We start from the raw sequence: 14,181 nt of genomic DNA on the forward strand, positions 1-14,181 counted from the left end.
TGATAGACGGACTGAGATCTCCCTTGAATCCCCTGACCACATAAAGTGTCAGACAAGCTGTATATGTAGAGAGCAGCCTGGCATGATTTTTTTGTGGATTAAGCATCTTTTGTTTGTTAACCTTTCTAAATCCTGGATTACATTTAAAGAAGATGAAGGTTGAAATACCTTGATTGGATATTATTGGCATGTTTGCTCTGATGATGGTTTACTGATATTAAGTGCAGCAACTCCAAATCACGATCAAACCCAGAAAATGGTTAAAAAAAAGAATAGCTCTGTCTTTCAGTTTAAAAAAGTAAGATGCAGTGAATAAATCCAGACAGAAGATTTGTACCCCTCAGCCATGTCTGTTCTCCTGTCCTGCCCTGTCCTTAATGGTGGCAGGATGTGACATGTGTACGTGCACAGAATATCCACTGCCCTCATTCCACCCCAACCTTCCTGTGTACCCTTACTTCCTGTGTCCCTTAACTTCCTTTCTCCTCAGTTCTTTATCACTCTGTCCCTCCTTCACTTCTCCTATCGGTTCTTCCCTATGCCTTGCAGTCATCCTTTTTAAAAAAATCAGTCCTCGTGAGCGTTCCCTCCATCTGTCCGTCTATGTGCACTCATCTGTCTACTTCCTCCTCTCCCTCCGTCCCGCCATCCCTCCCTCGCTCTGTCCCCGTTCGCCTGTCTGCCTGTTGTATATCATTGTTTTCTGCCAACGCTCGCCCTTTAGTCCGAAGCGACAGCCACGCGAACCCCCTCTAACTTCCGGGTGTTTTGACTGGATTTTCTGGATGTACAAGTGCCTCATGATGCTTCGCAGGCTTTAGTGTGAAACATCTGGAAGAGTAACGTTTCATGGATAGTGGCTCAAAGCTGGACAGCGGCACTTTTGCATATAAATGAGCGTCTATTACATTGAAACTCTTGCCAGAGTAATCACACAGAGCCGATTCAGTCAATCAGATAGAAGGTGAGTAGATTTATCAGTGTAAAGCACAGATACATTGAGGCAGTGATCGTCATTGTGATTGACAGCTAACGTACCATCCAATGGGTGCAGGTCACAGGTCGTTGGGAGTGCAATGTCCTCAAGCTGCAATGTCCCCTGCAAATATGGTTATTTCTGGTTTTATGTCGCTGGTCAAAAGGCTAAACTTGAGGCTTCAAAACAATAGGGGAGGTCACGGCGGGTTGCCTCTTGATCAGAAGAGGATTTCTGCTGCAAACAGGAAGACAAAATGAGCCCGAATGGAGCTCAATTTGTTTCTGTGAGCTGAGCTCCTGTTTCAGACTTTACTTGGTCTGTTCGTCTCTGTCTGTCGTCTCAGCCTGCATATGTATGTGCATGTATAGGCATGTCTGTCTTTCATGAATTTTTTTATTACGTTTGTGTGTGCCTCTGGGTATCAACTTACATTCTACTGTTTAGGTCGGAGGCTGTTCTTCTGAGCACACCACATGAAATGTGGCTGACTTTTCATAGTGTTGTCTTAGTGAAGTGTTTTGCATCAATAATTTCCCCGTATTCCCTTCATCAGTATCTTCTCTTCTTCTACGTCTTCTTCCTCTTTGTAGAAATGCTGGAGAACGCTCAGACACAAAGCATGCATATGAAAAAAATATTCTCATATTATCACACATTGACACTCACAGTTGGTCGTGATATTCTTTATTTAGCCTTCACAGCCTCGGCTCTTTGATCTGACTCGGTCAAATAAAAGCGAGGCTCATAATAAAGTGAAGAGAAAGGAGTTTGTGAAGTGAAGAGAAATAAAAAGTGTAGGAACAGGTCAGGTTCATTGCATTGTTGCAGACAACTTACACAGACTGTGCATGCATACAGTACATAAATGCGTTTACTGTACTGTATATCCCCAAAGCACCTGCCTCAGCCCTCACTCAATCCTCCCCAGGGGAAGGACAGTGCTGTTTTTTTTATTTTTTTTTATTGTGAGACAGAATGAGAGAAAGAAAAGGGTTGAGGGGGGAAAAAACGTGGAGCGCAAGAGAAAAACTCAAGGGGAGGGGGTTTACTCACTCCACCACAGTGGGTGGGATCTTGGACCTGGCATTAGCCAATTGGCTGCCACAACTGGGTCACATGACCCCTGCAATTATCAGAGAGAGAGAGGGGGAACAAGGGAGGGAGCTGTACATCCAGTTCACCCTCAGAATGTGTTTGAGTTCAGATCGGAGAGACAGCACTTAACACACACACAGAGCACAGCGCTCACCTGAGTGACTGGAAAAGAAAAGGAAGAACAGCGCAAGACAACAAAGACAAGAGGGAGAGAAGGGAAGAGAACGGGTGACGATTACTTCTAGACACCGGAGACTGAGACAAAGACAGACTGTGAAACACAGAAAGGGAGCGAGAAAGAGAATAGAAAGGGGAGACAGCATGTCTTCTCTTTCGGATCAGCAGCCCGGCTCTCCTTTCTCTGAGTACAGTGATTTGTGCAAGGTGTCGTCCCGGTCGCCCACAGTGCCTGGCCAGAGCTGGGATTGGCAGCGACCTGCAGCCATGGACATTGGTACTCCGAGGGGCCTGATGGTAGGCGACAGACCTCTGGCACAAACTGGACTCACGGACGAAGACAAGCTGTGCTTCTTCGAGCAGCCGGGCAGGGGCAGTGTGGGCGCAGAGCTGAAGGTGCCAGGAAAGGTTGGGGGCATCTCAGGAAGCCCCTCGCTGGGTAACGCCTCACTGGGCAGCGCAGGGGACAGCCCAGATAGTCCTTTCTCCTCCTCCCCATCCCCCTCCCCAGTTTCCCCAGGCAGGCTACCCTCTGCCCTGAGATGTGGGGGCGTCAGCAAGGGCTCCTTGCCACCGGTTCCTGGATCCCCAGTCAGACGTGTGGAGCTGTCATCACCGACGAGTGCAATGGCTTCTCACTCAACCAGCGCCTCACTGATAGAGACATCGCCAGTAGATGGAAACTGTCCATCTGAACAATGGAACAGCTCCAGTTTTGCTGAATCTAGTCCAAAGATCGCCATGCCCCAGGTGGCCCCTAACTACTGTGTCATAGGAGTCGTCAATGACAACCATTTGGAGAGGGGGGGTGGGGACGTGAGTGGGGGCAGGGCAGCCCTGGGGGCTCGACAGTTATCCGAGGGCTCTTCAGGGGACAGCAGTGATGAGGAAGAGGTCGAAGAAGAGGAGGAGGAGTTGGAGCCCTGTTTCATGGGACGGGCTGACCAGCAGAGGAAGGCCATGCGGCGAGCAATGTCCGAATGTTCCCACCTGTCGGTACCTACCAGTCTCGAGCTGCCTGATAAATACCCAGGTGGAGATGAAGCAGGGCTGGACGAGCTGGCATCACCCATGGGTGGTCCACGTCGCTCACCCCACTCCATGAAGCGCTCGCTGACAGTTGCGGAAGATCAGCCCCAGACCCCGCCCCCAACCCTGTCTGCTGCGGGCGCCACACGCTCCGATCTGCGGCGAACCCCGTCTGAACCCCGCCTCTGCCTCTCCCCGTTTCCACCACTGAGGGAAAGCAACGCTGGCTCCCCTCCCTCACCACCAGAGGCCTTGATGGAGGACTTCAGGGTGGAGAAAGAGACTGGCGGTATAGTGCTTCCAGTGCCCCTCAGCCCCAAGGGGTTCAGCGGCATGGACTCCGGCTCTTCTCTGACTGTAGGTGCCAACGTGGAAGGGCCAGCTGGTACCAAATCTGACATGGTTAAAGACCTTGAGTTTGACAGAAATAAAGTGGATACTAAAGTCCACACTGCCGCAGGTGAAGACTTTGGAGCTGGCAACAGTTTGACAATGGCAGGTGGCATTTGTGACGACTTCACCACTGGTGCATTCACTAACCTTGGCTTGACCTCCAGCACTAACCCCTTCATCACAGAGGATGGTAGGTGGAGCTAATGTTTGCAGTCTCCCCCTTTTTAGCTGTTCTTCTTAGAGCCAAGCATGTCAGTATGTGGAAATTAAGTTTGTTGGTAAACCTCTTACAATCCACTGCTCTGGCTGCATTTGGATTTTAGCACTCTGTGGACATTCGACAGGCTGCTAGTATGATGACAGTTTTGTCGTTTAAGTCATGGTTTTAACATTAATCTCAGTAAATCAGGGATTGTATGCAACCTTTAAATATGCTGTTTCAGTTTTGTGCCGACCCGCAGAATGGTGTTGTATGTTACAGTGTAGGGGGTACAGCATGAAAGCAGGTGTTGTCTTCTGTTGCTTCGGGTTACAACGAAGCACACGGGGAACGAAAGGGTTGCCAACAATACTAATTGTCCAAATAGCTACTCAGGCTTATCATTGAGGACCATATGTACAGTCATGAAAGAAGGGTCGATATCTAAAGATTGTGGCTGTTTTGGTCTATCGATAACAACAGTGATTCTTTGTTAGAGCGTCGGTTTCTGATAGGATTTTTGGTTTTCTGGTGCGAGGTACAGATGGCTTGAGTGTAGCTGCAGAGGCAGACTGAAAGGAGGAGTGTCAGACGGCGAGCGAGACAGAGAGGGAAAGAGAACGAATGAAAAGCTGAGAAAAGTCGACTACAACGGAGCAGCCCCCCGCAGGCTACTTGACATTCCACGTTGGTAGTTTCTGTTTCATTGTGTCGGTCCGGCACACAGGGGGCAAATTTAGATACAGATCTGCTACATGGTGTGTGAGTATTGGAATAAAAGTTTTGCCTTTTTGTGGTCACAGGTGGCTGTCTTCAGCTGTGACTCAGTGTGTCTGTTCATGTGCACGAGAATGTGTGAAGCAGCGCAATAAGTTCTCAGCATGAGGGTTGCAGACTGACTGGGTCAACACAGCTTATTTTCAGTTGTGTCTTTGTTCTCTCTTTGTAGCCCTTTTTTCAGTCCTTCTGTTAGTCTGAATGCTCATTAGACTCTTGGTGAAGACTGGCAGAGCCAAAATGGCGGAAAGCTGGTCATAGTCATATTCGATGAGGATCGCCTCTGAGCCAAAATGGGGTCATCGACCGGCAAGTGCGACCCAGCGGGGTGGTGCAAATCTCTACTGACAACCTGTCTTACACTTTTTGTCTCTTTACTGTCTGTCAGTACTTTCTGTCTTTGTGTCTCTGGTTTCGACAGTCGCCCACAGAGCCGAGTGTGGCGGTGGCTGCCAGCCTGGCCGCTGACTATTAAAGGGGCTGTGACATTTATTTTCTGCCCCCTAAAGTCTAAATCGGAGCCTGGCAGAGTCGTGGAAGCCACAGGCTGTGTGCTGTGTTTGTGCGATCTGTTTGCTTTCTTACCAAGGTCATGAAATGCATTTCTGTAGCTCCTGTCGTTGTGTGAAAACCTTTTATGTCCACAGTGGATTAAGCTAAAAAATACACCACTGTTGTCATGGTTCCTATATATAAAAAAAGATGCTTTGGGGATGTTTTCCCCTACACAGTGATTTGGTGTATAGGCAATGCATGCGTGTCTAATGTGTGAGCAGGCTACATACTATGGCTTGGTCTTGGCTGCATCTCTATAGAGGGGATGTGGGGAATAATAATAAGCAGATTTGAAAAGGAGAAAAAGAAGAAAGAGGATTTGGTGGAGTAGAAAGATAAAACAGGAAATACAGAAACACAAAATGAGGGAGAGGGATGCAGATGAACGTTTCATCATCCGATTACTAATTCGTCGGGTTTATGGCCGAGCACCTAAGGAGGTTCAATGTTGATGTTGAATTTTTTTGGATGAGCAGTTGTCGACAACATCGTCAGGCATCTTAGCTTGACACGAAATTAACTAATATTAATTAAACAAGATTAATAAAAAAAAACTGTTCTGTGCTTAGGCATCTTTCCCAAAGTGCATTCAGACCTAATGCGGAGCTCATTTTCCTACAAGCATGCTGTGAAAATGAATTCTTGCAGATTCGTGGCTTTACTCCAGGAGTTATTGCTGACATCATGTCTACGCATGTTCTCATGAAATATTTCCTTCAGTAATGTTCCGCATCACACTCAAGGCACAACCCGAAGTTGTCCCATGACTGATGCCTCCAATCAGAAGCGCTGTTAATAATTCATGTCTTTCTCTAGAGTAGACACTAATCGTTTTTCGTCTTCTTCTTCTTCTCCTTCTCTTCTTATTTGTCCATCCACAGACAGGTCACATTTTGAGTACATGTAATATATCTGAGATTCCCTTGTTTCCCGGCGATGAATTTGCTGAATTTGAGGACAAACTGTAACCACGACGAATGAGATTTTAAACCAGAACAAGAGCGCAGACCTCCACCAAGGCTGATCAATCCCCCATCTATATGATGTTTCACCCAAAACATGCATTCCCATCCCCGTCTGACCTACATATTCTTAAAATATGCATTGGTGAAGATTTGACTCAACATGTCGAGATTTGCTCTCTCTCACAATGGTGAATTCCTGGGATCCCTCCCAAAAAAGTAAATAACCTGTTCCCATGGCCAAGACCAAACCAAACCAAACCAATCACACAAGCTCCTTGGCGGAGCTAAAAAAAAAAAAAAAGTAGACAATGGGCCAAGGGGTGGTGCAAAAAAAGGATGGAAGACCCCCACTGAGAACAGTCACATGGGGAAGAGTGTGAGATTGAGTAAGGAGGATGTCACCACCTGCTGTTTGCTTAGATGAAGCCCTTTTCACCAGGCTCGCCACAGATGTGACACGTATCAGATTTCTGCCCTTATTAGAGGATCGAGTTGATCTCTGGAGTCCCTCATTGTTTACAGTGCATAAAACCAAGGCCTTGTTTTTTTCTTTCACCCTCTCCTTTGTCTTGTCACACCGCTGCCTCCTGTTAGTTGGGTCAGTATTTGCTTTCCTCACCTGTTCGTTTTCCCTTTGTTTGGTCCGGTGTGTGTCACTGTTCCAGATGCTGGGTCGCTTGTATGTTACATAAGGTAATGTCACTGCCATCTTGTCAAAGCCTTACACCCCAATTCCCCTGTTTTGTTCTTTTATTTCCTTTCTCTCGCCTTGGGTCTCTTCCTCTTTTTTTTTCTCTTATTTTAAAGACCATTATGAATACAGTTTTCTCAAAAAGCTCTAAAACCGAGGCTTATATATATATAATCGAAAGCAGTAAAAAGATAAGGAAAGGAATAAATAAATGTTCCTCACCAGTTCTCGTTTGCCACCTCTGTGTTTCCTTCGACTTTCTTTCCACCTACTCACCTCTCATCCAGCTAATCAGTATTTCCCACGCTGATTCTCAAGCATTTGGATCAAAGGCCACTTTTGTCTTTGTCTTTGCCCTTTCTTTTAATTCGATCGTCCTCATTCCCAGTCGTTTGATGAAAGTTATTTTCTCCTTGGCCCTTACATCAGTCAGAACTCTGTTATGCCACAGAAGCGACTGTGGGGGAGAAGAAAACCACAAATCCACTGGGAGATCATACAAACTAAAGGCCCCTGAACGTTATAGTTGCTGGAGAATCCTCAGAATCTTTTTTAAATGTTCCTTCAGTATCACAGTCATCCAGTGATAATTGTCTGCACATCCACAGCTACACTTAATACGGGACTTTCTTATTGGTAATTCAGGGTTTTCATTGTGTCCCTATGTAAACAAATAGTGCAACAACAACAAAAAATAACATGGGGCTCAAGTTGTGGCCGACAGCAAAGCTCACTGAAATCACAGCAACGTGATACTTCCTGCTTACATCCTCCAAAGCCTCCAGAGCATACAGTAGCAAATCTGGTTTATGATTATCCCCCAATTAGAAGTAAGACAAAGTGGGAGAGATACAATCTCATCCTTGTTAACTGAATATTCTTTACTCATCCTATACTTTACCACACAATGGATAAGGACACAAAGGATACACATCTCCTATCCTCCAAATCTGGAGAACAGAATCAGTGTGTCCTTGTATGAAAATAAATAATTCCATTTGAGTCAAATTGTTCTTAAACATGTGCACATCGGAGGATCCGCCCTCTTAACGTGGAGCGTGGCCTGACGAAGCCAGTAGCAGCGTCTGTGTTCAGCTCACCCTATTTTTGGGCTATCGTCTCCTGAGGTCAGTTGATGCACATGTTTCGTTCAGTGAGTCAACTGGAGAGAAATGTTTTCGTTTGGCTTGTTTTCATTGCGTGATATTTTGGTTTAGTGGGTCATCCAGACTCGCAGAGCTCGGCCTTCGGTTCACATCAGCGGACCACCAGTTATTTACGAAGTCGGCCCTCATGCATTAACTTTTCTACCTTTCTGTCCAAACTGTTTGCGTCCTCCCGTCGTAAGATAGCCTGATATACCAGGAAGGGATCAGCTTTCATTAGCCGCAATGTCTGCCTTATCAGATCACATGGGAAAGTGGAGATCGGTCAGGACAGATGGGGAGAGGAAGCAGAGATGAACGAGATAGAGGATGACTTTAAAGGCCTGGTGCATTTCAGCTGTGTTTGTTTATCATGTCTAAACCCCTGCAGACATTTTAAATGTGTGGCGTCCTGAGAAGAAATTTTGAAATAGCAAAATGCCTAAAATAGAAGAAAAAAAACCAACAGGTTGATGTAACAGCTCAGGGTCATGGAGGCTGTGGCGATAGAGTGATAAGGTTGCAGGAAAGAAGTAGAACATAATGGCAGGATTTGTAGAGTTGATGGAGGATCTGTCTAGGGCCGGAAGGGGAGATAAGACTGTGAGGAAGAAAACCAAACCATTTGTCTCAGCGATTGTCTGTATGTAAGTTTGTGGTCGAAAGATAAAGACCATCGTATTTCTCCTCCTTATCTGATTTTGTGTTTCTGTTTACCTTGTTTCGGTTGTTTGTGTATCAATACTGAGACTGATATAATATTTATTTATATATATATAATATATAGGGGGCGGCTGTGGCTCAGAGGTTGGAGCGGCTTGTCCACTAATTAGATGGTCGGTGGTTTGATCCCAGCCCTCTGGGCTACATGTCAAAGAAACTGAAATTCAAATTGCTCCTGATGGCTCTGCCGTCAGTGGGTGAATGACTGATTGAAGGAGCGCTGTATGAAGGTGACTTGTGTAAAGCTTTTTAAGGGTTCGTTAAGATTGGGAACTCCATTTACCATCATTATTTTTTTTTACATTATTTTGTATTGCAAACCACTTTTGGTGATCTGGTCTGGGTTAAAGTACGTGGGTTGATCTATAATGTGAGTTATGGATTGTGCACTGTGCCCAGTTCCTGGGTTTTAGATCAATTGAGCTGAAAGGTTGTTGCTATGGCACAAGTGAAAATGTTCAAGCTACCTCTTCTGTTAACTGCGTGTTGTTATAATAATCTAATTAAAACCTTTACTTTCTATGTTTATCTCCAGTAAAGTCAGACAAGATGGAGATGGCAGAGAAGAAGGAGGAGAATCAGGGGGATCATTTAAAGAAGATGGACCAGTTCGACCCTCTGGACAAAGCCGAGCAGAGGAGTGTGAAGGTCGAATATGCAATCAGTGAGACTCCAGCTAAGGTGGAGAAAGAAATGGAGAAGGAAAAGCAGAAAGACCCAGAGAAAGAGAAGGAGGTAAAAAAGGAGGAAGAAAAGGTCAAGGTGACCGAGGCCGAGAAAGGGAAGGAGACAGACAAACAAGCAGAAAAAGACGAAGAGATAAAGAAGGAGACAGAAAAGGGGAAAGAGACAGAGAAAGTGGAGCCAATGCAGCACAAAGAGGATAAAATAAACAAGGTAGAAGAATCACCAGAGAAATTTGTGAAAACAGAAAATGTGGACAAGACGGAGAAAGTAGAAAAAGTGGAGATGGCCGACAAGGTAGAGAGCAAAGCTCAGAGAGCAGATGATGTGGAAAAGATGGACAAGAATGAAAAGATTATTGTGGAAGAAAAATCTGACAACAAAAATACAGAGAAGCTCGAGAAGCCAGTGATGAAGGATGGCACAGAGGAGAAAATGGAGAAGACCCCAGAGCAACAGCCGACATCCGTCAAGTTCGATAGTAGCTATGACAAAATGGAGAAGGAGGCTGACGCCGGCACAAAGGCGACAGCCGAGGCGGAGGAAACTGAGAGAGACAAGGCCGACGCAGACAAAACCAAGAAGACAGAGAAAGAGGACGTGGTGGAGAAACCGTCTGAGGAGCCCGCGGAGAAACTGACGCAGAAAAGCAGCGAAAAGGAAGAGAAGCAGGACCAAATGCAGGCTGACAAAAAGACTGTGGAGAAGAAGGACGACAAGAAGGACAAGGCAGCGAAAGCAGACGGAGGAGACAAGGCCAAAAAAGCAAAGCCTGTTGCTAATGGAAGCAGTGCAACGCCCAGCAAAGACCTGGCCGGTGCAGACAAGAAAACCAAGGTAGGATTTATTAATATGAGGTATAAATGTGATGTTTCTCTGAAACAATCATTGGTGGAAATCATCGTTTTCAGTTGTTTTATTTGGATTCATTTGCTGCACGCGCTGCATGATCCTGCTGCCATTATCGTCCATTGCCCTTATTTTTTCTTTTTTTCCCCGTGTTTCCCCTTTTGCTTTCCCTCCTTATTTCACCCTCCATCCGCCCTGTATGTCTGGTTCCTGCATCTCAGCCCGTCGCCGGGGCGACCAAACCGAGCGCCGCCGCCGCCAAAATGCGGCTGAGCTCCGCGGCTGCTAGCGGTGGTTCCGCCGCAGCTCCCACCAAGCGCCCCACAACCTCCTCCTCTGCCGCCTCCGCCTCAGATAAAAAAGCAGCCGCGGCAAAGGCGCCATCCACAACCATTGCCGGCCCCAAGCGGCCCACCAATGCTCCTGCCAGCCGCCCCTCGTCAGCAACCACGGCACGCGATGTCAAACCCAAGGTAAGTGTCCGCTGTCAGGACGTCTGCGAGAGGCTGCAGATTGCTCTGCCACAGGGAACAAGGCACCTGGATGCACAAAGGATTTTATGGACACCGTAACAGCATCGTGATAGGTCTATACCAGTCTCCTGATTGCTTTGGATTAGATCAAAACTAGTCGTGTACCTGGGTCCTACGAGTTTAGTTTAACGGTACTTAAAATCCGAAATGTCAAGCACTCACTGAAAAATCTGTTCGCCCTTGGATGGAGAATTTGGCCATCTGGTCTCTGTGCCTGTTAGCATGCAGATGCTCACAGTGAAGTATTGAGGAGTACCCTGAGGAGCACCGCTTTAGCGCCAGCAAGCTGCATATTAAAACTAATATTTTAAAAAACAAAGGCTTTGGTCCCCAGTAAGGTTTCCACACCGAGCGAGTGAGAAACTTACAGCAGCGCAGTTCTTTGAGTGAAGACGGAGCCAACAGGAGCTGCTTTTGATTTGGTTCATAAATTATCACTAGCTTTTATTAATACTTAATAAAGATAGATATTCTTTAGGGGGGGAAAAATGCTGTTTTAAGTGGTCACATTCCCCGATAAGATTATTGTCCTTTCAGGTCTTGTCTGCATCAAAGACAAATGTCTAAAACTCGACCTTTGGTTGATATTTTCTTTGGATTTAGTAACGCGGCATGTCCCACTTCTTCATGCTTCGTGCCCTAACAATCAGCCCTACAGTCTCTACCCCTCTTCGGGTAACTGCGTCTGGTATTACATCACAGCCAATACGTTAGCTGCCTCTCAGTGCCCAGGGGTGCAGTGTGACACAGTTCAGCGTGGCCGGCTTGTTCCAGGACGGCTCAGCCGTATGTGGAGCTTGGCATCATCCAAGGAGTGATGGCAGGAAATACGCTGCTGGCTGAAATGTTGCGATCCTTCGAGAAAGCACCTTGGACTTCCTCTACTTGCTCTTTGACCTGAAACGTCGCTGAACGTATCAATGACAGGAGCCTGAGTGCTGTTTTCCGTTTATTTGTAGCTTTTTGTAATAACATTACCCCTTTATTCATCGGTCTCTGGCCATATCCTCCTCTCCTCTCCTTCCCTTGTCATTCACGCGTGCCTTGTCTTTATGTTTCTCCTTCTTCTTAGACAACAACAGAGAGGCGTCCCCTCGTGCCAAAGGCGAGCACAGCCACCTCAAATCAAACGGGCCCCACCGCTGCCACCAAAAATGGAACTGCGACCACAGCAGCCAGTAAAAGCAGCACCTCAGTGCGCACAACATTATCTACTCGCACCACGACTACCACCACCACCGCAGCCAAGAAGCCTCTGGGTCTGGGTATGGCCGACACGCTCACATACACACACAGACACACACGTTTCTAATGATGCAAGATTTTTCACAGCAGTGACAAGTATTTTTATTTAGAGATTTGAGACGGCTTTTGTCTTGGATCAACTTTTGATGATGTAATAGATGTATTGCAAACGGTTGAGAGTTAAGAGTTTCCCTCAGATTTATTCACACTTGATTTCCTTCGCAATAACTGCAAATTGAACCTCTGTGCTTCAGCTGCTAAGACAAACGGCAAACCAGGAGAAGAAAAGAAGCCCAGCACCCTGAAGACCTCTGCAGGTATCACAGCTCTCCTCTCACTTGTGATTATGTACAGAAAGCTCTCAGTCTTTGTGTAATTCCCTATTCTAGCACATGCCTGCAGGAAAAGTCACATAAAACAAAAACTGTCAAAAGAAAATTGAACACAACGTTGAGGTGAAATACGAAAATATGATCAAATTGTAATAATTTGTTCTCTCTCTCTCTCTCTCTCTCTATATATATATATATATATATATATATATATATATATACACACCATTACAAAGGGCAGTAATCATAATGCTATCAGTGCTGTCTAGTATTTCCAGCTACTGTCTGACCTTGCTCTCCTTTACTCTGTGCTTTTGCTTTCGGCACACTCTTCCCTCCCTCCCTCCTCTTCCTCCGCCGTCCCAGCTTTACGCTTCCTGTCGACAGATTAATTTATATTTTGGCAACAGGAGAGCTGTCAGCAGGAGTGTGACAGTGCAACACACCCTGCTCGTCCAGCACAATGCCGGGCAGGCTCGCATAGAGAGGGAGGCTTTATTGCTGAAAGGGCGCGGAGTGTGAAAAAAAACCTTCACCGCAGCAGTTTATGGATTACTGTCCCCGTGTTGTTGACAGGAGTTTACAGCTCCTGCTGATCCAGTCCCGGGTGGTCTAATCGGCCAGGGTCCGTGTAGCATGTCAAATTACTCTTTAGAAACACGGAGGCAAGCGGGAGGTTTGCTTCATTTAAACACGTCTTAATAGGAGCTGGAGATATACCGTGCCAACGACTCGCTAGGAGGATTGACAGCAGGAGCATGTGGTTCAGCCTGCTTCAGCACTTCAGCAAATAAATACATATCACAAAGTATGTGTGAACTGTACAGATTGTATTTGGTGCAAATTTTGCATTGCAAGTAAAGGATGCAAAAATGCATTCACTCGTACATGAGGAGATTTAAATGTGGGCAATATATTCCACAAAAAGTTCACCAAGTTAAAGAATACAGGTGGTTATCCTATATTGTCTATTAATTACAGAAAATAAAGCCAGTTATCCATTGGTAATGTCTGACAAGATGAAATAATGATTTGTTTATTTCAGTCTGCTACAAAAAGTACCCAAAACATATTGTCATATTTATAGATTTTCTGTTTTGCCAAAGTAGGAGGGAACTGTCATCGAGATCCTGAAGTTCAATATTCAGATAGGTCTGAATGAAAGATAATGATCCTCCTTTCTTTCCGCCTCTTTCTGGTTTGATTTACTGATTTACTGTTCTGTTTTCCTCCCATTTCTTTTTTTTTGTTTTCTTTCTGGTCCTACTTGTCACACTTACTTTCATATCATGGTTTTGTCTAAATTAGGTCTGCAAGGTTTCTTGAGATAATGTATGTAGGGATAATAACCCTGCCTCTCTTTCTCTCTCTCTCTCTCTCTCTCTCCCCCACCAGCTGACTCTACCAAACCCAAGACCACCACCACCCGCAGCACTGGTGCCGCCGCTACCACCACTGCCTCTCGCACCCGAACCACAGCCGCTAAGCCGGCCACACCGTCCTCCACCTCTGGCACTGTGTCAGAGAAGAAGCCCGCGGTGCCTCGCGCCCCCCGGGCTGCGACCTCAACCGCAGCTACCACCACAACCACCTCCTCGAGGACCGCAGCTCGCCCCGGCACAGCACCTGCCCCCGACGTCCGCAACGTCCGCTCTAAGATCGGCTCTACGGACAACATGAAGCACCAGCCTGGAGGAGGGAAGGTAGGTCCTCCTGTGGCTTCACCCCGTCTCTACGTACAGTTCTCACCTTCTTGAATCGTCTAGTTTTGTTTCTGTTGGTTGTTGTTGTTGTTGTTGTTGTTGTTGAC

The 14,181-nt window shown here is 46.3% G+C and overlaps 1 protein-coding gene across 11 annotated transcripts in view; it reads left to right on the forward strand.

Annotated features, from left to right (window-relative positions):
• LOC118290935 (microtubule-associated protein 4) overlaps nt 1-14,181 on the forward strand; it is a 73,236-nt gene that overhangs the window by 48,995 nt on the left and 10,060 nt on the right. For 9 of the 11 annotated variants that reach the window (XM_047329727.1, XM_047329726.1, XM_035618707.2 and 6 more), the window contains 5 exons: nt 9,264-10,249; nt 10,483-10,734; nt 11,867-12,059; nt 12,294-12,356; nt 13,767-14,074. In XM_047329727.1, coding sequence (XP_047185683.1) covers nt 9,264-10,249; nt 10,483-10,734; nt 11,867-12,059; nt 12,294-12,356; nt 13,767-14,074 — 1,802 coding nt within the window. Of the gene's footprint in view, nt 1-2,152; nt 3,864-9,263; nt 10,250-10,482; nt 10,735-11,866; nt 12,060-12,293; nt 12,357-13,766; nt 14,075-14,181 lie in introns of those variants that run through there. The other 2 variants (XM_047329734.1, XM_047329732.1) reach the window with 2 other exon arrangements.

Source organism: Scophthalmus maximus, chromosome 21 (assembly GCF_022379125.1).
Source record: "Scophthalmus maximus strain ysfricsl-2021 chromosome 21, ASM2237912v1, whole genome shotgun sequence".
Taxonomy (NCBI): domain Eukaryota; kingdom Metazoa; phylum Chordata; class Actinopteri; order Pleuronectiformes; family Scophthalmidae; genus Scophthalmus; species Scophthalmus maximus.